At 46.3% G+C, this 24,812-nt stretch overlaps 1 protein-coding gene and 1 non-coding gene across 11 annotated transcripts in view; one reads left to right on the top strand and one right to left on the bottom strand.

Moving 5' to 3' along the window:
- PTPRT (protein tyrosine phosphatase receptor type T) overlaps positions 1 to 24,812 on the top strand; it is a 945,146-nt gene that overhangs the window by 327,334 nt on the left and 593,000 nt on the right. For all 10 annotated transcript variants that reach the window (XM_033094902.1, XM_033094905.1, XM_033094898.1 and 7 more), the window contains exons 3-4: positions 4,816 to 5,087; positions 17,706 to 17,787. In XM_033094902.1, the coding sequence (XP_032950793.1) occupies positions 4,816 to 5,087; positions 17,706 to 17,787 (354 nt within the window). The remainder of the gene's footprint in view (positions 1 to 4,815; positions 5,088 to 17,705; positions 17,788 to 24,812) is intronic.
- Positions 11,603 to 11,709, bottom strand: LOC117016350 (U6 spliceosomal RNA). The gene has a single exon (XR_004421876.1). It is a non-coding gene; the product is annotated as a U6 spliceosomal RNA (small nuclear RNA).

A 24,812-nucleotide genomic window follows, 5' to 3' on the forward strand; every position in this document is an offset into this window, starting at 1 on the left:
GATCCCACTGTCAGGGATCATAAAATGCTCATTGGCTCGTGAGGTTTCACTTCTATTCATTATTCAAATTCTGTCTCCGCTTAGCCCAATCCTGGAAGATGTCCGTCTACCCTGGTTGAGTGCACCGCCCCTGCCCCGTGTCTTGTATTCGTGGCCGTGTGCCACTCCAGTGAGGCCACATTTGCTGCTCGGTCCACTGATGGCTGCATTTGCATCTTGGAGACACCTTCCTCCACAGCTGCTGCCCCCCTCTACACAGTCCGTGATTCACTGAGCCCTGGTTCATTTAGTTACTAGCTTCCGGTTCAGAAGTTGTGGTTGGGGGCACCTGCATGGTGGAGCCCAGGTGGTGTGGCTGAGTCTCAGCTGCAGAGGTGGCCGGGAAAGAGGGCATCTGGCCTTTTCCATTTCCATAGAGGAAGATGGGCTGTGCTTCAAAAATTGGGGAGTTCCCCAAGCACAGGAAGGGGATTCACATATTGAGTGGCCAAACCATGGTGCAAATGCCTACTCTAGGTCATTACTCTGATTAACTTGGAGGGTGGCCTGAGAGCGAGCAGCCGCCATGGTTGGTGGGATTTGAGGAGTAATGTGTGACCGTGATGGTTACATTGGCCAGCAGTCCTGATACGTTTCCACCGCTGAAAGGTGGACCTGCCCCAGGCCTGGCCCCAAATCTTCTTTTTTTCTGTCCAGATTGGGAGTCAAATAATCTGACCCCACATTTTGCTTTTTAAACCATGCTCTCCTTTGAACACTCAGGTGAGTGTACCCTTTCTTCCTTTGGGGGTAGGCTGGGTGGTCAGCCATCAATTAAAAAAATATATATATATATTTTTTTCAGTTATCTGGTCTGCCTGTCTGAACCTTGCACCAAAACACATACCTTTCTGTCTAGTCTAAGGGCCCGAGTGTGCATATTAAGTTTCACAAATTGACATGAGGCGCCAGTGTGGTGGTGGTGTGACCATCTTCTGTGACCTTGACCCATCCCAACTCTGGCCCACTTAGGACACAGATTTTCTTTAGGAAGGTCCAAGATGTTCCTTTTTTCCTCCTCCAGGACTCATTCTTAAGAGTCCATTCTTTTTATCCTCTCCTGTTTTTCTGCTTCTTTTTACCCAGGGTCACTGCTCTTAACGATGTCGCTATTTGGAGCGTCCTACAGCTTTGCTTGGTCACTACCATTACTCACCTCCCTAAATAAAGGAACGTGTAGGAAGTAGGGGCTCTATGGGGGCGCCAAAACAGTAACGACAATCCTACGTGCGGAAATAAACGTCTGAATTTGAATGGCTTAATAACCCCGTGACAGGTTATTCCTTGTTTACTAAAGGTCTGAAATGAGTGTTCCTAGTAGGTGGGTGACCTTTCTCATGGTCGTGGTTGTTGAGGGAATCGAGCTCCTTTTGTTGAGGCTCTGCTGTCACGTAGGCTCTTGGAAGCCTGTGCTTGCAGCTGGTGGGTGGGAAGGCAGTGGAGTGGTGATCCTCACACCTCAATGTGCATACGTCATCCCACCCGAGGATCTTGATAAAAAGTAGATTCTGTTTCATTAGGTCTGGGGTGGGACCTGAGGTTCTGCATTTCTTATAGGCTCCCAGGTGGTGCTGAGGCTGCTGGTCCAAGGACCATCTTTTGAGAGAGACGATAAAGGAAGATAGACAGTGGGGGTCGGGGACGGGGAGGGTGGAGAGAGGCAGCTTTTATGGACCGTGCCTGGAAGTGGCACATTTCGTACTTAGGCCCCAGTGGCTAGAACCCAGGTGCATGTCCCCCACACCATAAAAGGAAGTTGGGGAACGTAGTCCAGCTATGTGCTCAGAATAAAGAGGACAGCTGTTGATCAGCCAGAAGCTTCGGCTCCGTGGAGAGTCGATGGAGGGCCAAGCACTCCAACCAGCTCTGCCATCAGGGAAAGGCAGCACCCTCTGTCAACAGTCATGGGGTCGACACAATGGATAGTATGTCTGGATTGAAGGGAGTGGATGGATGGTACATGGTGCCACCTCCTCAGTGAGCCTTGCCTCACCACTGAAGCTAGGATGTACAGAAGGGGGAACCTGAGCTGGTAGCTCGACTCTCTGTGATGTGGACTCGTACACAGCCTGGTGTGAACGGGCAGGAGGACAGGAACCAAAATGTCCATGGGGCATCATGGATTCTGGGTGGAGAGAGCCAGGCACTGCTTGCTTCTCAGGCTGCCTTCCCTACCTGTAGGTGTGCCAGTCCTCTGTGGCAGGGGCAGGCACCTGAGCTCTGTGGGGCTCGTGGGTCATCACTCATCTGTCCCAGGGGAACCTCCTGGAACCCTGTGAGATGTAGGCCAGCAGGCAGATATCGGTATGGATGCTAGCTCAGCCTTCACTCTGTGCCTCAGTTTCCCACTGCAGTGGTTTCTTCCTTGCTGCCTCACTGGGAGGCTGTGATGACTAGTGATAACAGCCAACAAGGGACATCTGCCCACTGACGCTGTGTTACTGCCAAGCCATAAACTAGGAAATGTTACTCTCTTGGAAACAAGATGGGGGAAGATGTCACCTTTACTCCGCTTTCAAGTGACTCCCACTCCAGGAGGTGGGTGAGTTTTCTGATTGGTGGGATGGCGGAAGTCTGATAGCCACTGGTCCAAGTTGCTGTCCTTGTCACCTTGCTTCTTGGTGGCATATTTTGGGGATGAGCCCACCCAATCGCCCTAAGTGGTCTTCCCTTAAAGATAGCTCTGGCCGTAGGGGTCTGGGTGGAGACAGAAGGAGGGAGTCCGTGACCATGCAGCTGCTCTGCGTGCTGGTTCAGGGAAGAAAATGCAGGAAACCTAATTTGGCCTCAAGTCCAAGTTACTTTCTCGAATCCAGCTTTGGGAATAATAGAGTGGAGCTTTTGAACGCTACCTCTCTCCTGTGCCTATTTTTAAATTCATTCGGATCTCAGAGGAGATGGGCTTTGAATGACGAGTACCTTCTAGAAGCCCAACAAGATACAGATTTCTCAGCAAGTGTTAGCTGGCAGCTGCTAGGCTTTTTGGTACCAAAGGTGAAAGAATGAGGCAACTTACAGCTATCGTGGCTCGTCTTGGTGGAGGGTAAATCGTCTTAAGGTTTCATTCTGAATTGAAGATATTAGTGGGTAAAATTAGATTTCAAAGCAACAGTGGTTTTGTAGGTGGGAATATTCCTTCCAGAATCATCTGAGTTTATCGACTATGTTTTATGATGCAATTTATTTCATAGAATCAGAGGACTTTCAGTCACAGAGCGCAGCCCTCACAGCCGGTCATGACATTTTCCTAGACGTCTCAATTTGTCCAGGCTCTGTTTAGCCACCTGCAGTGATAGGGGACTCACTTAGTCTCCGGCAGTCAATCCCATTTTGCATCAGCTCGACTTGTCAAGGGTTTTTAGAGCTGAAGTGTGCCTTTTGGTGGTTTCTTTCACAAGTCTGCCCTCTCGGTCACCTTTATCAATGTAGCTATTGCCACAATAATGCTGCCTCACAAAGCAGGAGGAAACTCAGGGGTGAACAACACTAAGTGTTTTTCGCACGCTCACGATCTGAGCATCGAGTGTGGTTCTACTGATGTAGGTTGGGCGTGGGGGCCGCTTGGCTGTGCTCCTAGCTGCGTGGGTGGCATAGCGTGGTGCTTCACTGCTCAGTTCTCTTCCACGTGGGTCTGCTCTGGATCCCACGCTGAAAGGGGCAGCAGCTACCTGGGGTGTAGCCTTCTCACGAAAGGTGGCAGTAGTACAAGAGGGCAAGCCCAGGGAGGCTCGCCGGCTTCAAGCCTCTGCTTGAATCTTTCTGTTAGCATCCTGTTGACCAAAGCAACTGCAGTCCAAAGTCACAGGATGGGGACACCACAAAGCCAGAGGCCAAGGGCATAGATCCAGGGCGTCGCGAAGAATTAGAAACAGCCATTTAACCGGTCAGAGCAACTCCAGGAGGCTCACTTCCTTCCTAGGAGACAGCCTCGCTAAGCCTTGAGAAGAGTAGTCATGTTTTCTGCAAATAGTAACAACAGCGTCAACTTTGAGGTCGGAGAGAATCTGGGTATCATCCCTCCCTGTCTGAGTGGCCCAGGGCAAGTCCCTCAATCTTTACATAAAATGAAAATTCTCTGTCTCCCAGAGTCACTCTGCAGATCGCATGGAATAAGGTATAAATAAGACGCTGGCATCACACTGGCGTTCCTTAAGTGCTTAGTCTTACCCACCATTTCGGGCTGAATATCTTCCAGTGGCTTCTCACATTTTTTCAGGGTCTTCCTTGCTTACTTGAATCTATTCTACTTTTTCTCTGCCCTCCTCTGATATATTCCCTGCACCGAATGCAAGGCTCCAGGTGGAATGTACTGGGACGATGACATCTCCCGTATTGTTGAGGTTCTCTTTTCCCTGAGACGGCCCACGCTTGCGTGAGGTTATAGTTCCCCTCATTTCACCCATGGAGGTTGCAGCTTAATTAAATTCCTGGGTTTTTGTTCAATGCTTCCTTCAGGAACTGTCGGACGTCATGTTCCTTCTGTAAATGTTTGTAGCCTGTCTGCTTTGTAGAAATACATCGTACGTGTTACCATCTCTTCGTTCTTAAAACTGCCTTGTTGAATAGGTATTTTTTTGTTTATCCCCCACTATTCTCTACTTAGTTGCAGAAGAGGGTACTCAGGTGGAGAGAGGAGATGGGCTTTCCACAGGATCACACAGACCCTCCCGGAGTGACTTGATTTCTAGCCACCGTGTGTATGGGTATGACTGATTTTCAGCAGGATTTTCCTTTCTCTCTCCTTGTCCACTCCCCGCCCCCTTTGTGGATCGCCAGGATCCTTCATGATGGTGAACAGCTCCGGCAGGGCCTCTGGCCAGAAGGCCCACCTTCTCCTGCCCACCCTGAAGGAGAATGACACCCACTGCATCGATTTCCATTACTACTTCTCCAGCCGCGACAGGTCCAGCCCCGGAGCCTTGAATGTCTATGTGAAGGTGAATGGCGGGCCCCAAGGGAACCCCGTCTGGAATGTGTCTGGGGTCGTCACCGAGGGCTGGGTGAAGGCAGAGCTTGCCATCAGCACCTTCTGGCCACATTTCTACCAGGTATGATGTTTTACCATGGTTTGATGTTTTTTTTTTTAAATCTATATACCTCTTGTCTGCCTAGAGTTGTTGAGAAAGGACTTCATTTACTCACTCACTCACTCATTCAGGTCGTGTTTTCTGAGCTTCTCCTCCTAGCCAGGCCCTGGGGATAAGGGACCATCCAGCCAGCCCCCGCCTCCCTGGAACTCAGGATCTGGAGGAGGAGACGGATATATAAATAAACAATTACTGTATAGCGGGGTGCATGTGGGCTCCCCAGGATGCCGGAGGGACACAGACCTGAAGCCTTTTATAAAATAATTCAAGAGGGAGATACTATCATCTGAAGAGGAAGATTCACCCGTTTTACAGGTGAAAAAGTTGAGGTTCAGAGAGAGGAGATGACTCGTCAAAGATCACCCCTTTGAAGAGGTATTTGGGGGAAAGGCAACCAGCGTGGCTTCTAAGAGGAGATGACAGATAGCCTGAGTCTCGAAGGGTGAATAAATAATTACTGAAAAGGGAAGACAGAGGCATTTGAGTTGGCAGGGATACGGCAGGCCAGGCTGAAGGAGTGACGGAGAGATTTAGGCAAAGTTTGGAATCTCTAAGTCAATTAGGGGTAGGTTGCAAAAGGAGCTAAGAATGTAGGGGCATGTAGATCCTGGGGGCTTTCAATGGAGGCTAAGGAGATTCCATTTATTCTCTAGTCTAGAGCAGTGCTACTCAAACTGTGGTGACAGACAGGTTCCCCCCGCGACTCACTGTGGACTGATACTTCTATAAATGGCAATAAAAGTGTCAAAGCAATGCCACATTGCTGTAGCAGTTTCTAGACACCTCTCTCACTTTCCCTACGTATCTCATTGTGGACTGCTGACATCCAGGCACAGGCTGGCACCAGCCCACTGAGAGTGCTTGGAAGACACAACTCTGGTTCATCTTGGCCTGGGGCTGTTGAAAGTTGTTTTTTAAAAAACAACATTATTAAGGTACAATCTACATATCATCAAATCCACTTATTTTAAGTGTGAGATCCAATGATCTTTTAGTAAAGCTACTGATTTGTGCAATCATCATCATAAACCAATTTTAGCATATTTTCATCACCCCAGTAAAATTCCTTTGTGGTTAATCCCCATGCCCACTGTTGAAAAACTGTAAGTAAGAAGGTGCCGTAGTCAGATCTGCACTTTGGAGAAATTTCTTTGGAGTCTGGAGCAGAAGACAGACCTGAGGGTGGCAAGGTTAGTGGCCGGGAGCTTCTTACACATCCTTCCGTTCAACATCCATGGTATATATGGTCCTTTGAGATGCATCAGGAAAGCAGCCACAGACAATATGTAAATGAATGGATGTAGCTGTGTTCCAATAAAACTTTATGGACAGAAACAAGGGGCGGGCCAGAGTTGAGCTCCAGGCCATAGCTTGCCGAACTCTGATATAGGTGATAGAGATGAGTTCCAGAGATGGACAATGAAGTCCAAAAGCACACAGCAAGTCACTGGCAAAGCTGGGACCAGAACCAGACGCCCCCATCCCAAGACTCTCCCGCTGTATGGCTGAGAGTCTCCCCCTGTATGGCTATAAATGCCAAGTGTCTCTATAACCATGGATACCTCCAGGAAGGCCTTTGGATTCCAATTAGAAATCCCTTCCCGAGGGCCTGATGCAAATGGGAACAGGATGAGACCACAGATACAAGTATAAGGCAGGGTAAGTGATCCAAGAGAGGGACAGTCCTGCTGTTGGCCATACACTTTGATGGGGAGTAGGGAGACAAATGCTATTTCTTGGACATTCCCAGGTCCCAGCTCTTTGGTGAGCATGCTGCCTCTTGTTTATCTGTATAGTAACCACTGTGTGGGGTTTCTACAGGTCCTGTGTTCCAGAGGAGGGGATATTATTGGTACATTGAGGTCTAGGTCCTCTGGCTCCAAGTTCAGTTTCCCACCTGTACGGAAAATAGCTTGTTCTGAGAACCTTCTGCTCATTACCTGTGAAATGTTCTCGTCGTTTTGAATCCCAGTTCTCTCATTCATAAAGAGCAGGGGGCAGTGGGTCCAAGGAAGGTTCGTCTGTGGGTTCAATGCGATGGCATATACCAGGGGTGCCAAAAGAATGCATACACATGACTTGTATTCATTGTTCATTCTTTGTATACAGGGCGTATTACAATTTTAATACAGTTTTTTTCCTTTCTTAAAATGTGTATACGTTTTTTGGGGGGCACCTTCTGTATATGACACCATGTCAGGCTGTCAGCGGGCCTCAGTAATTGTTGGGAGGAAGGAAGAAGAGAGGGAAGAACAGAAAATGAGGAAGGAGGAAGGAGGCCTTTGTGTTTTTGTTTTTTTTTTTTTTTTTTTTTTTAAGGAATACCCCGTGTGGTCGAGTTGTCCTCAGTGAGCTCAGAGCAGGCCCTGAGCCTCATCTGGGGGAATTTTCTGATTTCCAACTTATTCGCGACTACAGCACCATTATTACATGACATTACATTTCCTCTGCTCTGAGCTTTGTGGTGACAAAGCCAAGAGTGCGCTGAGAGCAGCAGCTTTAAAGAGATGTGTGTCACACACACACACGCACACACACACACACACACACACACACGTTTGGGGGAGAGAAGAAGGGACATATCAGGAGATTCAAGGACACTCGCGAAATGGATTTTAAATTTCACCAGACCCCAGGCTCTGGTCCTGCATGTATGAATCCGTGGACTAAATACAATTTTGGTCTTCAGCGGAGCTGGTCTTTGGGTCCTGGTGGCTTATGTATTCATTTATTAAAGTCATATTTCACAGTCCTAAAATTGACTTTTAGCTCCATAATAAACAGGGAAATTTTATCTTTCTTATTAGGGGCTTCCTGGTACCAGGCTTTCAGCAGGGCCTGGGATGAGAATGTCCCTCTGCCTCCCCCACCGGCCATCTCGCAGGAGAGCAGGGGCTTATCAAATGCCGCTACGGCGGCTGCCTCTTTCCAGGCGATGGTCATTCTGTTTCATGTTTTTCATGATTCTGAACTTTTCCATCCCAAGATTTTAAAAAATAAGAGGGCTCTGAAATGAGTTTTGCAGCCACTCGCTCACTGTTTTCTATCACCTGCCTACGTGAAATTACCTTTGCTTCAGCACTTGTAATTGCGCTGTAGACCCTTGCCATTGGGGACTCCCCTGACTTTGATTCAACTGGACTTGCAGTCCTTTCTCAGGAATTCCTCTGGCATTGAGCATTCTGTAGGGTTGGTAACGCCATGCACAATGCAGGAGGGCACAGGACAGGGAGAAGGTCATTCTCCCACCCTTCAAACTCCACCCCGTGTCCTGTCCCGTCCGCCCACCCCTCTCTGCTGCTCAGCACCAAACCCTCCACCTTGTCTTCTGCAGGCCTCCTGGGCTGGTGTGGGACAGTGTCTCTCCTGATTTCACCCTAAGCAGTCCCTCCCCATGAAAATATATAGGGTCCTCTTCTTAAGAGGAGTTCTGGTGAGCCCACATTTTTCTATCTCTTCTCTTTGGAGAAAATATTTGTAGCCCTCTGAAATTTTTGCCCTACCAATTCTCTGTTGAAGGACTACAAAAGGTAAGGCTCACATGCCAGGTCCCTGACATAGCCACACCCTCCCCCCAAACACACAGACAACGAGGGTGACGCATCTCTGAGCCTCTCTTGAGAAATTACTTCCTGGCTTTGCCCAGCAGCTCACGCTCAGGAAGATGTTTGTGTCTTTCCATGCAAGGTCCCTCCCTCCAACTCCAGGATGCCCCCCGGTTCCATGCACTGGAACAAGTGCAGTTGGCAGTAGGTCTACATGGCGGCCTTGGGGTTGAAGAATGTCCTGCCAAGAAGTTGGGATTCCCAGCTGAGGCCTTCTGTTCCAGTCCCTGAACCCCGGGGCCCCAGCTCCATACACTGGCACAGGGAATCACTGGCATGAAGGCCTGCTTCCTGCCTGCCCTGTTCCCTGTGAACAGGCAGCGTTAGAGGAGCCTCCGCAATTCTTTACTCGCTCCTCTGCCTCTTCTCCCAGCCCTGGCTGATTCCTCAAGGGCCTTGTTTTGAGTTTCCTTGTGAGGATGCTTGGTTTGCAAATGACCATTCTCCCTCTCTTTAGAACACCTGAACAGGTCCCTCGATCGTAGAGAGTCCTGGTATCACTTTGTCCCCTGTGGCATCTGTCCTCAGGACCTGGAGCTGGCTAGGTACTGGGGCGGGGTCTTCCTGGCCAAAGACCCCATGCCAGCAGCACGTTGATGGGGTGATCCCTCCACCTGAGGCTGCAGGTGTCTTCTGGGGAACCTTCCGACCTGAACATGGGATCTGATGATCCATATTCCTCAGAATTTTGTTGGCTGAGAACCTGGCCCAAGGGGTTGAGCTGCAGCTGTTTCATATAAGAACCATATGAGAACCTGAACCATATGAGACGGAGCTCTATTTTGCTTTTCTGTTTGCATGGTCTCCCTTCTTTCACATCAGCGGTGAGAATTTGGGGGGACCCTCCCATCTCTCCTGGTGACTGAACATCTCTGGTAATGTTGCTTCTCTGTGAGCTGCCCCTGCAGTGTCTTTCTGCCACCAAACCTGATTTCTTTGATTGTGTCCCATGCCACTCTGCCCCGTGGCTTCTTACAAAAGCTTCTCAAGGCCTGACTTGCATTTGAAGGTCCTATCACATGGTCAGAAACTTGAACCACGAACCCTAGTAATGATTTGTATTGCAAGATTTCTATTCAGGGTTTTAAGTATGCAATGTAGCTAAGGGGGTGTTTGGAGCTTTGGGGCTCTATGTGATTTCTAGAGGGTGACCCTGCCAACTTTCCCCTGGTACCCATTGCTTCTCTGTGACAGGCCTGCCATCTCCTAATTCAGTGGCACATTCTAGCCACCATTTGAGATCTCCCTTTCTGGTGCCTGGTGTTGGGGTCCCCAGGGTTGGCCCTTGTTTCTGGAAACAGGCAGCTGGCCCAGGAATTTGGATGTGGGCCTGAGTATTGACCCCATTGCATGAGTTCAGTGTTCAGGGAACCTGCCTCAGCTGGTGAGTCCAGGTAGGCCCTTGAAGATCAAAGGCCATCCATGGTGGACCTTCGTTCTTTTTATTTCCTTTTTGAAGAAGAATAGTGTACTCCCTGGCTCTCCTTCTGATACACCCAGCCTCGTGTCTGCATTATTGACCTTCCACTCATCAGGCATTGACGGGCCTATTTCATGGCAGCTGGCATGACTTTTTGTTTTAAATCTGATTCTGGCGTGGCATGCCAAGGACTGGACCCTCTTGGCTCCTGCACATTGTATGAGCGTTCTGCTCTGAGCAATCTGGTGGTGATGAGAGGATCTTCCCAGTTCTGCTTTATTCTCAGCTGCATCCAGAGCCTGCCCGTTGGTGGAAACATACTGTAGACCCTACTTCCAGTGTCCTGTGAGACTGGAGCCTTCATCAAGCGTTCTGTGGGCTGTCATGGTTTCTTCTCTACGCTTCCATACTCTCTCTGCACCACCTTCTCCACCTGCCTTGGCTCCTGCAACCACATGTGCCTCTGTTTCCATGTCACTCCACGTGGACCCAAAGCCCAGCCTCTACCCATTTCTACCAGTCATGACTCACAAGAAAGAGTCTGTTGAGTGTAGGAACTTCAGTGGAAACTTGGGGAAGACGTTCCAGGGGATGGTCACATGAACATTCCATTGTTTCTCCCTCTCCCCAGATCTGCCTCCATTCCCTGCATTTTCCCTCCCTCTCCCTAGAGAAAGAGCAATAGTACTAGTAACACGTCAGTATCTTAAACATGTGTATTGTAAACACTTTCGAATTATTAACTCATTTAATGGGAAACCAGAACATTCTTCCCTTTGTTTCTTACTCTCCCATGTTTGAGAAAACTGTCTCACCTACCCCGTGCTTTACAAAAACATTCCCCGAATTCTGACAAATGAAAGCTACTCTGTCTCATTATAGAGTTCTTATTTCTGCAAAGGAAAGGAGAGAGAACAGTGAACAAATGTATGTTCCACTGTCACGCATCCATTCTCCCATGATGAGCCTTGTGTTCATTCATGGAATATTTATGAGTAATTATGATATAGATTGGATACTGGGTGGTGATGTGAGAAACAGTCAAAGTGTTAGAAGAATTTCATTAAGTTAAACTTTGATTAACTGGGAAACAAGTCAGAATTCTGCTTACCCAGGTGTTTTGGTTAAATGAGAGTTGGGATGCTTTTCATCCAAGTTCAGTACTGGGCATGGCCGTGAACCAGGAGACCGGGGCCTCAGGCATCAGTGCACGTCTCACTCCCTTTCTGGTGTTTTTTCTTTTCTTTTTTTTTTTTTGAATATGTACAATAGACTTTTTTTTAACTCGTTAATTAATGAAGAAACCAGTAAGATGATAAAATCAGCTCAAAGGAAGGTTTCAAAGAGCACACACATATGTTAGCCATGAAAAATACTCAAATAAATTTTCGAACAGGCACAAAACGGGTTGTTATCCATAGACAATAATCAACTGCATCTTTATTTTTCTTAAAACTATGGAATGCTTCATAAATTTGCGTGTCATCCTTGTTCAGGGGCCATGCTAATCTTCTCTGTATTGTTCTATTTTTAGTCTACGTGCTGCCGAAGCGAGCACCTTTCTGAGATTTTTTGTAATTCAGCTGGTCCCACCTCTTATGGCTGTTGAGAGGCTAGATCAAGGTGACATGATAAATGGTCACTATTGTGGTCCACTTTATGATTGTGGTCCTGTTTGTCTTTATTATTTTTATCATGATGCAATTTTAGTTGATGAGGTGTCCCTCCTGGTCAACATCAGTCCTTCTACTGGTGTCCCAGTTGTCTCCTGCCCACTTTAGAATCTTGTTTCATCAGTTCTCACCCCTTATATTTTGTGCTATTTCCCTGATTCATTCCCCTCTACTTAAAATCATATTTTAATTTCTACCGTTAAAAAAAAAACCCCGAAAAAACAAAAAAACCCAACCTCTATTGAGCTTTTAGAGCCTTGGGCCCTAGCCCTCTTCTCTGAACTATCTACTTTGTCTTCCAAGGTGACCTCGTCTGGTTCTGTAGCTTTAAATGACATTTCGATGCTGAAGCGACCACGTTTTCAACTCTGGTTCCTAAATCACCCATGAGCTCCAGAAACATAATGCCAGCTTCCCACTCAGCATATCCATTAAGATGTTTAATTGCCGTCTCAAACTTGACATGGCCAAAAGGAACCTGGACAGAGCCCGTGTGCTCCCCCTGCCCCTTCCCCCTGACACGCTCTCTCTGTCATATTCCCTCTGTCAGTAAAGGACTCAGCCCAGAAGCTCAAGCCCCAAACTGGAGAGTCTTCCCTGAGACTTCTCTTGCCTCTACTCTTCCCCTATTAATCCAACAGCAATTCTTTTCATCTCTACCTTTGGAAGATCTCTCATACCATCAACATCTTTATTCTCCGTAGCCACCCCCCTCATCAAAGCCGTCCTCAGCTTTTGATTGGTTGACTGCAGTCGCCAGCTGCTAGGTCTATTTTTCATTCTTGCTCAGCTGCCCACCTCCCAGTCATTTTCCACAGAACAGCCAGAACAGTCTTTTTAGGATATATGATGAGATTAAGTCACTTCCCTGCTTTTAATCTTTCAGTGTCTTAGAAGAAAATTCAAGCTCCCTACTATGCTTTCTAAGGCCCCATGTCACCTGACTGCCCAACACTCCAGCCTTGCACTGTGCCTCTCTCGCTCAGTCACTATTTCCCAGCCTCCTTCTTGTGTTCCCAGATTATCTCTGAGCTCTTTCCTGCCTCATGGCCTTTGCACTCGCCTCCACCTCTTCTTAGACTGGCCAATTTCATCCTTCTGGTCTCATCTTAATCATGACCTCCGTAAAGTTCTCTCCAGATCACTCTAAGTAAAATAGACCCTCTTCATAGTTACTCTTAATCACAACATCCTATTTATTTCCTTCATTATGCCAATCACAAAATGAGTTTAATTTTACATATTTATTTGTTTAATTTCCATTTCCGTTCACTAGAAGGTGAAGTTCATCAGAGCTAGGACCTTAATCGTCTTTTTCACTTTTATTGCCCTAGCACGTGTCTCAATTTTGATACAGAGGAGGGTCTCTTTAAATGCTGAATGAACAAATGAGTGAATGAATGTATGAATGAATGAATGAATGAATACACTGTTCCTGTTCCCAATGGGTTCAGAGTTTAGGGAATAAAATGACTCATGAAGAAGCTATTGCTGTATGGTGTGATAGGTGCTATAGTGGCACTAATTATGCAGTGGGACATGATATAGTGATAACATAACATAAAGGGAGATATCAATATGTATGTACCATAAAGCATTTAGTTTTTATTGTAAGTATAAAATAGCTTATTTTTACTCCAGAAAATTTGGAAAATCCAGAAAAGTATAAAGAAGAAAATACTTATCTACCATACCCTGATGTCATTTAAAAAAATTGCATTCATAAATTATTACCACTCCTACTTCATCTGTTGTGAAATGCCTGTTGAGGTCACTTGCCAGTTTTTCTTTTGGGTAGTTTATTTATTTTGTTACGTCTCAAGAATTCTTTATGCAAAACAGGTTGTTTACGTTTTCACTGATATACGTATTAGCAGATATTGTTCTCAACTTGCCATTTGACTTTTAATTTTGTTTCAGACTTTTGTTAACATACAAAACATACTTTGACATTATAGTTATTAAGAAGGTATTGTATATTTGAGAAATACATAATATTTCAATTTTAAGAAATTGACTTTTAAGCTTTTGCCGTTCATTTCTAGCTTTACTGAATTTGGTTAGAAAATGTACAGATCTAAACCCATACAGGTTTTCCTCTATGAGGAATTTATTGAAGTTACACTTTAGCCTATTATATGATCTTTGTGTAAATAATGCATGAGCATTTGAACAGAAATTCCATTCCTGATATTCATTAACATATGTTTAATAATTGCATTATTATTTAATTTATATATATACTTGATAGATGTATTTTTTTTTCTGTTTGGTCAGAATCTAAAACATGGGTTAGATAAATATAAACCGGTTTTATTTAAAATATAACTATTGTTTGTTTTTTCCCATCATTTTCTCCTTTTAAATCTATCAACTCCTGCATTTTTTTTAAATGACCATTTTAGTCCAGTTAATGGTTTCTGTTTTCCTTTTGGCTTAAATTCTACTTTGATGCTTTAACATTATTTTTATAACAACCGTTTTCTTTTTATTTGCATGTCCCTATTATTTCCCTTTGTTCAAGTTCTTATTCTTAAGGTTACTGAGTCATTCTGTTGTAGGTGTTTATTTTATAGCATACAATTAGACTTTTTCTATTGAAACAGTCTGAGAGCGTTCCCTATTTTAACCTATTTATATTTATTGTAACAAGTATTTTTTCTTACTTTTGTCATTTTCATTACACAATTGGAATGCTTTTATGCTATTTATTTTAAAATGTGTTTTCTTCCCCCTCCCCTATGGACTTTGCTTTTGGTTTCCTTTGAATTATTAAAAATATAATTAGATCTGTGATTCTTTATAGAAAGGTCTTCTGTTGACTGTCTCCTTTGCAGGATCAGGCAGCTATCACACTTTTATTTCTACACAATTTTGTTTGTTAACTCTCTCTCTGAAAGACCCTGTTATCTTATTAAACCCCTCTTCCGAAGTGGTGGTCATGCTGGTGTCAGCTGCATTATGTTTGGTGTAACTGTCATCCCCAAGTCACTTTACATAATTCCCAGGCAGCCATATGTTGTCTTAGAGACAGATCTTACCACCCGAGGAAGCTGTCTCTTCAAAGCCATCACCGCCCTCTCCACCAGTCCCCTGCTCACTTGTTATGACTGTTAGAGCTCCGGGCTCCGCTGAGACCACTGACCTCTGAATCCACTAATCTGGAGTGACCACGTCGGTCACCAAGATTCCGCACAGAGGTTTTCCTGTTGGTCTCATCACCCACCTTACATTCCATCTACAGGCTTGAACTAAGGAATAAAAGACAGGAGGGAGAGGGTCCATGTTGTAGGCTGTCCAGGTGCTAAAGATGAAAAGCAGTAGCGATTTGCACCAGGGCAGTGGCTCTGAGATTCATCTGGTTTGAGCCTACAAAACGGCTGCTCCACATGGTTCAACCTAATAGCCGAGTTTGAAAGACATGGGCAGATTTGAGAAATACTAAGACAGAATCAGAATCAAAAGGAAAATAAATGTGAGGAGCAAGGCAGCAGGAGAAGCCCAGACAGATGCCCAAATCCCGATCTCCAATGACTTGGTGGGTCAGAGTGCAACTCACCGAGGTCCGTGTTTTAGGAAGGATGGCCCACTGGGCACTGAGGGAGACAGTTTTGAAAGGGAAGCCACTCAGATCCGTCACATACAGAGTACGTTGGGGAATCTAGGTGATATCTAGGTGGAAAATTCAGAACTGTGAGCTGGATAAGTGAGGCTGGTGTTCAGATGAAAGGTCTAGAGGAGTGGAGAGCTGGGTTTGCGGATTATCAGGGAATTGGCAGCCACGTAAGGAAGAAGGTGTGCAAAGAAACCAAAAGAAGACAAATGGGTAGAGGAGGCCCACATTTGAAGGCTGCATGTAGGAGAAGATGCACTTACAAAGAAGAATGGTAGAATAGTCCCAGATTTATGAAAAAAGTCATGAGAATGAAGTATCACCTGAGTCTAAATAGAAGATAGACCCATAAGGGGAGACGCATCAACAGGGATAATTGTAAAAAAAAAAAAGTCAAGTATTAATAATTATTATAGCACAATAAACATGTATTGAGATCCTACCACGAGCCCCACATTGTTCTAAGTAGTGTATTCACTCTTTAATCTGAAAAGTGACCGAATGAGGTAGCCACTATGATCACAGATGAGGAAACCAAGGCACAGAGCAGTAAGGTAGCTTGCCCAACGTCACACACTAGTTTGTTAGTGGTACAGGCAGGACTGGAACCCAGGCATTCTGATCCAGAGCCCAAAGTACACTAACTTCCTTTTTAAAGCAAGATACAAATGAAATATGTCTATTGGGTTTAACAATTAAGAGGTTATTGGTGTCTGCCATGAGAGCAGTTTGAAGGAGGGGTGGTGTTGGGGGCAGAGTCCAGATTACGGTGGGTTGAAGTTTTGCAATGGGAAGTAAGGAAGCGTTGAGAGTGAGTGTAAATAAAACTGCTGAGAATTGTAAATGTAATTGAAACAATTGTACTGTAGTAGAGAAGACCCTGCTGTCCAAGTGTAGCTTTTAAAGAGTAAGTGAAGCCCAAGCATTTACGTAGGTCAAAGTCAGGGATCAAAGGAAGGCTTTGGAGATGCACCATAAAGAGAGAGAGTTGAGATGAACCAAGCGGCTGGAAAATGCAGTCAAGGTAGGGGTCAACAGTGCCAGTATGTCTCGTACAGAGGAGGCGATGATTTGTGTGTAGTGATTGAATCTATGTGGATCAGGTTGATGGGTAAGAGTTAGAAATCAGTCCTTCTCTTGTCCTCTTGCCTCTTGAAGATGTGATGTGGGTATCTGCTGGGCTCGGGTAGGTGATGTGGAAAAGGAAACATTTGCCTGGGTTACAGGAGTGGAGAAGGCCGTGTTGCAGTAGGCTTGCCAACGTTAAAATGAGTGTGCAGAAGAATTTGGGCTTTCGGTGAGAATGGTGTGGGCGATTAGTCAAGGTGCAGGGGCTACCCCAGCTTTGTTGAGAATACAGGAAGGTCCAGGCAGATGTAGAGATCCCAGAAAAGTGGAGGTCCAGGGTACATAAGAGCCTGAGGAGCAGCTTTAAGAGGAGTGGATTGGGAGACGAATGTGGGGTTGGAGGCTGTGCCAAAATATAGGAAGATGGAATTTCCAGTTTCTGGCGTGGAGAAGGACAAGTATGAGTCTGTGGTTGAAGCTGAGAGGAAGATAAGGCCATTCGAATTAGGGAGGTCAAGCGGTGGATCATGTCCACCGAGATAGTCACATCTCCTAGATGGAGGTAGAGGTTGGGTGACAAAGAAAGCTGTTAACTGAGTCATCAAATCTTTACTGAAATAGCAGTTTGGGTGGGAGTCAGAATAGAGAATTAAAAAAATTTGTTGCCCTTGGATTCCCAGATACCGATAGTGGTGCATGGGGCTTATTTTCAAGAGGTGTTATTAAGAAATTAAATATTCCTTAGGGATGTAGAATCAAATCAGGATAAACCCTCTTTGGCTTATGGTAGCTTCCAAGGTAAGCTTCTCCTGCACGCTTCACAAGAAAGTTGGAATATTAGGAAGTTATTCCACTCCGTGCTTCACTTGAAAAAATGAGAACGGTACATATTAGGGTCTCCAGGCCATGTTTGGGTTGTTTTCCCCGCATCCAAGCGTTATTTCTGAAATCCATTAAAAATGTTCCGTGTGGCTGATTCTCCCTTTTGCTAGTCACTGGAGTGTGACCTTTCTACCTTGTTTTGAAAATCCAAGTCGATTGCCAGGATAGCATCCTCGCCTAACAGAAGGCCTTTTTGGGTGGTTCTGAGGGGAAGCAGAAGCATAAAGGGAACATAAAGGGTTTTGGAGCTGGGCAGGTTCCTATGATGAGTGCCTACAACCACTTCTGTGACATTGACTCCCACCCTGTGTGTTGCAGGTGATATTTGAATCCGTCTCTTTGAAAGGTCACCCCGGCTACATCGCTGTGGACGAGGTCCGGGTCCTCGCTCATCCATGCAGTAAGTCCGTCCCCTTCTCCTCACACAGCCTCGCTCCATGCCAGACTGGGTAGCTTGGAGGCTGCAACCCCCCCTGTTCATTCAGCTCACACACCTCTCTCACTCTCTTGGTGTTTTAAATCCTTGGAAAGTGCTTACATGCTCGGTGCCATCAGTCCTGAATAAATCCATAATTTTGCCAGCCCGATCAACAGGCAGCACCTACAGGAATTTGCGGAGAGTGGCAAAACATCTTCTTTTGAATCTCTGTCCGTTATTAAGGGAGTCTAAAGTCCTGATTGTTTATTAGTGGGATTCAGACCACTAAAGTGGAAGAATTAGAGGGCTTTGGGTAGAATCTCGGGCAATTGTCTTAAAAAAGAACACCACCAAAACACTGAGCAAATTAGCACACTGTTCACTCACCGGGAAAACTACCCCAAAGCTATTAATTTTTTAAAAGTAATTTTAAATACCCTCATCAGCGCCATGTAGGCATAGGGAGTGATGTCTCACAGTGGTTAGTGTTTAGGGTGCAGTGTCAAGAGTCCTCAACAGCATACCACCCCTCCGTGCCCGTCCAATTTCCCCTTGAACTTCTCTCTTTGCTGTGGTTTGTCTAAGATATTTGAGCAAGGAGCTGTGGTTCCCAGGTTCACCAAATCTCAGATGGGGCAAGTCCTGGGTGCAGGTTGTGGAGGTGGCATCATATCTAGGGACATTTGGTGGGGGAACTAGTCAAAGGGATGTGCATGGCGATTATGATACCCCTAGGAGGGCTAGTTAGGATGCCAGCCCCCTTAGTCTGTTAGTGTTCTGCGGACTGGAGATTCTAATTAGTTTCTTGGCAGCCACCTGGTGCCGGGCAAGTCCTACCAGGGCTCTCTCTACTCCCTCCTTTTAGCCATGAGTCATGCTATTGGCTGTCGTGCAGTTTGCTGTCCCTCAAGAGAGGGCGTGTGCTCTGTCCTCATATGCCTTTCCATCTTCCCATTTGGGGGCTATTCTCATTTCCGTCCAATCCATGTTGCTTTAATTGAAATGACTCTTCCCACTTCTGCGGCAATGAGTTTGTCAGAGGCTTGAACATCACTTCCTTCCCCTGGCACTAGAAAGCCACAGTGGGACTCATTGTCTTAGAGCACCTTCTCTGGAGGAAATTGGGACACGTTCTAAGGGGTTTTGGCAAGACGGTATTTGAGATAAGTGTGTTTGGTGTCTGTGCGAGAGAACCCTCCTTTCCAGAAATCAGCCAGCATCTCAGGAATGAGATTCTGCTAGACCCTCCTGTACTCTTTGTGGCTTAAGTTCCCTGCCCTCTGAATTACTGCCCAAGTCTGTGGGATTTTCTCAAATGGGTCTGTCCATTCAATTATGTCTGGCACATGTCTCTGCTGAACCAGACCTCATGTGACGAGGGTCCAGAAATGCCCCCTGACCCCTATTGAGGGTTTGGGTAGTAGATCTGCAGGCACCCGATTCCTCCTCACCAGGATTAGGGCTTCTCCGCCCTCAGTTCCTAGGAATCACCATCAGCTGCCCATTAGAGAATGACCTTTGACCTCAGACTGGGCAGCAGTGTTGGGACATGTTTGTTCTCCCTGTTGTCCACTTACCCCCACACACTGTACCCTGCCCAGCCCTCGGTGTTGAGGCCGTCTCTCTGAAACAAGTCTTAGTCTTCCCTTCCCCCAGCTCTACACACATCCTGCCCTCAGAAAGGACGCTCATCTTTGCTGCGTGCAGCCACGTTCCTGCGTCTTAGCCTGAGCTTGATGCTTGCACTTGCTCGTTCTAGTGGGTGATGTTGGCCTTTTCCCAGGAGAGTCTGGCTTGGCTCGCTCTCCCAAGACCCCAGAACTCTGTGCTCCAATGAGAAGTTTTACTTCTACCATGAGGCTCAACCTCGCACTTGCCTCTTGTCCCAGCCGCAACCACCTTCAAGGTAAAAGCTCTGCCTTGACTCCACGCACTGTCCGTGGTTTGCCGTTGCAGCCACGTGCTTCCTTCTCTAGAAATCTCCTGGGGAGAGGGTCCTCTAGAGGGCATGGGGATGCCTTCCCACCCTCAGAGTCCCACGGGTCCTTTTGGAACCTTCTCCCAAGCCCTGCACGCCTCCCGCTGAGGACTGTGCATCACGTGGTTGTGGAATTGCTGCGAGCCAGTTACCCAGCAAATGGGCCATGGGATGTAACGCAGGAATGTGTGACCTGGCTGTGTTCCTGCATAATGTGCTTCGGCTGAGTTCAACCTCGATGCTTAGGCGGCTTAAGCTTAAACTTCCCAGAAATCAAAATGTGAGGACCCTGTGACAGTGGCTGGAATTGGAGAACTTCCATTTAGCTGTATGTGTAGATCCTGGCAGTGCATACACTCCTCAGAGACCTGGCTGCAGCTCATGAGTTGTGTGGAGTTGGGCAGGGCCTAACAAAGGCTCCTTCCAAGGACCTGGCTCAGTCCGTGTCCCGTCGTGGTGTTTATCCATCCTTTCTCTCAACAAGGGAACTTTTGAGGATCGGCTACGTATCAAGAATTCCTGCTGGACACAGGGCAGGTTAGGTCCTTGTTTCCATGGTGTGTACTTAGCCGAGGGACAGAGGGAGGAAAGACAGTAACTAAGTAATATTAACTAAGTCACTAATGTAAACTAGTGATAAGTGCTATGAATATAATAAATGTGAGTGACTGGCATATAGGAAGTCTCCTTAGCGTGGTCAGGGGACATGTCTTTGGAGATGTCATCTGAGCTGAGCCTGAGTCCTGGGAAGGAGTTCACTGCACAGTGATTTGGGGGAGGGAGGGGGCATCCTAGGCAGAGGAGACAGCAAGTGCAGAGGGTTTGCAGTGGGAGTCAGCCTGATAGTGAGAGAGTATCCTGGGCACCAGGGGTGCGGGGGGAATGGTCTGAGCGAACACCGAGTGGGGAGGGAAGCCGGGGCCTGTCCGAGCCAGGGCCCTGAGAGCCATCCTGAGCTCCTGAGCAGTTTAGATTTTAATCTAAGTGTGTGCGGGGGACGGGCCCTGGAGGGATTTATGCTGGGGATTGATATGATCTCATTTAATTTAATTGATCTCATTTAATTGGCTGCTCTGTGGAGAATGAGTTGAAAGGGAATAGAGAAGAAGTCAGAAGATCTATTAAGAAGAGAGTTCTGGAGTCATGGAAGACTGTGGACCAGGACCTGGCCCAGGGTGGTGGACAGACATCCATTCATCATTCAACCAGTCTTCACTGAGCAGGATCTCTGTACCAGGCACTGTTCTGGGCTTATGGGGGTACAGAGTCCTTCTCAGCTCTCATGGGCCTCCACTGCAGTGAAAGAGACTGAAAATGAAGCAGATGGTCAGGTACTTCTGTGGTCTGTAACAGATGGGATATTAGGTTGCTAAGGCTGCCATAACAAAATAGCACAGTCTGGGGGGCTTACACAGCAATGTGTTTCCTCAGAGTTCTGGAGGCCGGAAGTCCAAGATGAAGATGACAGGTTTGCTTTCTTCCATGGCCTCTCTCCTTTGCTTGTGGGTGGCTGTGCTTCTCTCTTTGTCATCACACGGTCTTTCCTGTGTGCACGCGTGACCCTGATGTATCTTTGTGCTTCCAAATTTTCTCTTCTCATGAGGACACCAGTCAGATTGGACTAGAGCCCATCTGAACGGCCTGGTTTTAACTTCATTACTTCCTTTGAAGGCCCTATCACATGTAATCACAGTCTGAGGTAGCAAGCGTTACGGCTTCAACAGGGGACTTTTAAGGTTACACGTGACAAATGGTGAGCAGTGCTATGAAAAAACACGTAGCAGAGAGAGAGGTGGTCAGATGAGAGATAAATGTAGGAGGTAGAGTCAACTGGTTCTGTGTGACAGGTTAGATTGGGAGCAAGAGGCATCAAGCATGGTGCACTCCCAGGTTTCTGGCTTAAGCCACTGGGCGTGTAAGCGGAGGCGATACGAATGTGGGGAGAGGTGAGTACGAGCGCTTCCTTCCGAGGTACTAACCGTACCTGGTGCCTAGGAGATGCTCATGGGACCATACAACCTGCTACTGACTTCCAAACTGGCCTGTGGACTCAGTGTCTTTTCCCGAATGCCAGCCTTAGTATTAATGCATTTATGACTTCACGCATAGATTGTTAAAAAATTAACTACATTGCGACATATGCATCCACTTTATGTCCTTAGGCCTTTTAATTCTCCACTTCTGTCCTCCAAACCATTTTTTTCTATTAACACATGGTCAGTGTTTATCAATAAGTGATGGCACTAAATTTTCCAAAAGTTCCAGGGGGGCTCATGCCTCATTTGCAATTGTATTCTTGATGGATTTGAGCTGATGTAGGGGTTTTAAAAGCTTGCCTGGCAGCTTCCAAAACAGTGACCAAAAGATAGGCTTAATACTCAAAGGAATTATTTTCTCTTACAAACGGAAACCTCTCGACTATATTTTATAGCCCATTTAACATTTTTGTGTTACTCTAAAAGTATTTTAACCATAGTTACCCTCCACTGTTGTTTCTCTGTGTTAGCTATTAGCAGGGCCACTGCAGTTATAACCATATACGAGAAATGTCAGCATCATTTTTCACTTGGTTTCAAAGTTTCTAGCACCTAAGTTGACTTTTAGAATTAAAAAAAATTTTTTTTTCTTTTTCATCACAACCTTGTGGGGCTATGTCACTGAACTCACGGAGTGTCTGCAACACGTTTCTAATGTATGTACTGCGCTTTCTCCGCAATTGTGTGGCTTCCTACTGAGCGCTGTCAAGTTTAAAGAGCGAGATAAAGGGCACAATAATATGTCTTCAGATGCTGCAGTGACATCTGCAGGAGTTTAAATGTCACCAGTCTCAAGACATTTTGCCCCAAATGCACAGCAGTTTTCTGTTAACTCCATTCAGGGGAATCCCATTTTTGGGGTGCTGGCTTTCAGTGGAGAGTGAGTGTGGAATACTTAAAACCACAAGCTGGTGGCTGGTCTGGGCCTCAAGGTCAACTGTGTTTGGCTGAAGGTTGTTGCGTTGATGCTGGTGGGAAAATTTCTTTCCCAGAGCTGTAGATGCTGGAGAAAATGACAGTTCAGAAAGCACAAGGCTCAGGAGTAGACTGGAGTTGGGGGGAAGGGAGGAGCTTCAGAGAGGCCAGGAGCTCAGAGAAGTGGACCACACAGGTCCCCAACATAAGGAGAAGATCCAGAGAGGGATATTTGTCATGAGCTGGGGATGAGACCAGGGCTCAAAAAGCAGAGACCATCAGTGTTTCATATGATGAATATTAACACCAGAGGCCATTACGTCTCTAAATTCTCTACCACTGAACCTAGAAGGGAGAGAAAAAGAGGGATTGGAGCTAAAAGAATCAAGGCAAGAAGTCTGCTGCTGAGAAGAAGGGGAGGCTCCGAAGAAAGCAAGGCCATCCATCCAGAGAAGATCCATTTTTAACTGCATGAATCCCAGAGGTTAAGCCATTTGCTCAGTGTCCCCCAAGGGGAAGGGGAGGTGTCCATTTGTAAAACCCAACACTAAACCTCCCAACGTTGCAGCTAAGACGCTACCCTCCCTCCCGGCATGGAGTAGATCTCCTTTCCCCCTTTAAACCTGTGGCATAAATGGACTTACAAGGTTCACAGTATTCCCACTTGAAGAATTGACTTGAACTGATAGTTCCAAAAATAACTTTACAAATTATACAGGAGAGCAAAGAGGAAACAATTTCAGACAATCAAAGCCGCTTGACATTTGTCAGATTGACTAGATGCAAAGAATCTTCAACTCTAAGAAGCCCACAAGGAGACTTCCCTGGGCTTCGGACGGTGGATGCTGCTTGAGCTGTGAGGTCCTGAAGGCAGCATGAGGGGGTCTCTGAGCTGTCGTTATTTGTTTAAAAACCTGACTAGAAGGTGCCTGTTTTTGCATGGCGAGTCTGCCTAATCACATCAAGGTTCTTGGCTTTTGCTGAAACGTACCAGTGGTGACATGGTTCCGCAGACCAGACACTTGGGAGGGTGAAGGCTTTGGGGACAAATGGTCAGGAAAGGGATCACTTGCGATAAAACATTCAGAAGCAATGAGGGAGCCTGGAGGGTTAGGACAGCCTTGCAGCGAGCCCTGTCTTTGGACCCTGGGGTCCAGGTGATCCCATTGACCTCTCATTGCCCAGGAAGCAAGAGAAGGTGCTAGTCTGGGGCTAAAGTGGTTCTGCTCTGAACTCTATTTCTGTCATTAATGATGTGTAGCTTTCGACACATTAAACGTGGTGAGCCTTGGCTACCGCTTTCCTAAAAGAGAAGTAATAATAGTGTCTGCTTTATAAGAATGTTATGAAGTTAAATTAGATGAAACATCTGAAGCATTTATCACAGTGCCCGGCATTGTAGGAGTTTTCGATAAATGGCATTATTGTTATTATTTGTCTTTCTGGATATTTGACTCCCTCTGGAAAGCTGGCCAAAGGCCTTGTTGAACTTCCTGGATTCTCTAAACAACCCGCCATTTGATTCCATCCTGGGGGCAATTCCATGCCCAGGTCATCACTGATTTGGTTGACGTGATAGGGACCCTTCGCACTTTTGTGCCTCAGTGAAGAAACACATTATTCTCGATATGGGTCATCAAGCCACTCCTCTCTGAAGAGCTCACATAGGTGAGGACCTGTCTCCACAAATGAGGAAAGAAATGAACCCAAATTATCCAACATAAAACACATGTTTAATTCTAGAATTGATTGCTTATGGACTCTGTGCCTTGCCTTTGAAAGTCCTTTCTTCTATTATGCCACGTCTCCAGAGTTCATGTCCCATCAACCTCCCGTCTTTAGGAGAAACCATCGCTCAGAGTGAAAAGTGTAGACTTTGAACACTTCTCGAATTTCCTGTGCCTCAGTTCACTCACTGTGAAACAGAGATAACAATACGACTCCCAGCTGCATTGGGTTAAATGGGTTATGCTGTAGACACTGCATGTGACACCAATCACATAGTCCGCACTAAGTGAATGAAACCTTTTATACCCCTTCACTGTTCTCCCCCTTTCACCCTCATCATCTTCATTACC

The sequence above is a fragment of the Rhinolophus ferrumequinum genome, chromosome 23 (genome assembly GCF_004115265.2).
Source record: "Rhinolophus ferrumequinum isolate MPI-CBG mRhiFer1 chromosome 23, mRhiFer1_v1.p, whole genome shotgun sequence".
Lineage (NCBI taxonomy): Eukaryota > Metazoa > Chordata > Mammalia > Chiroptera > Rhinolophidae > Rhinolophus > Rhinolophus ferrumequinum.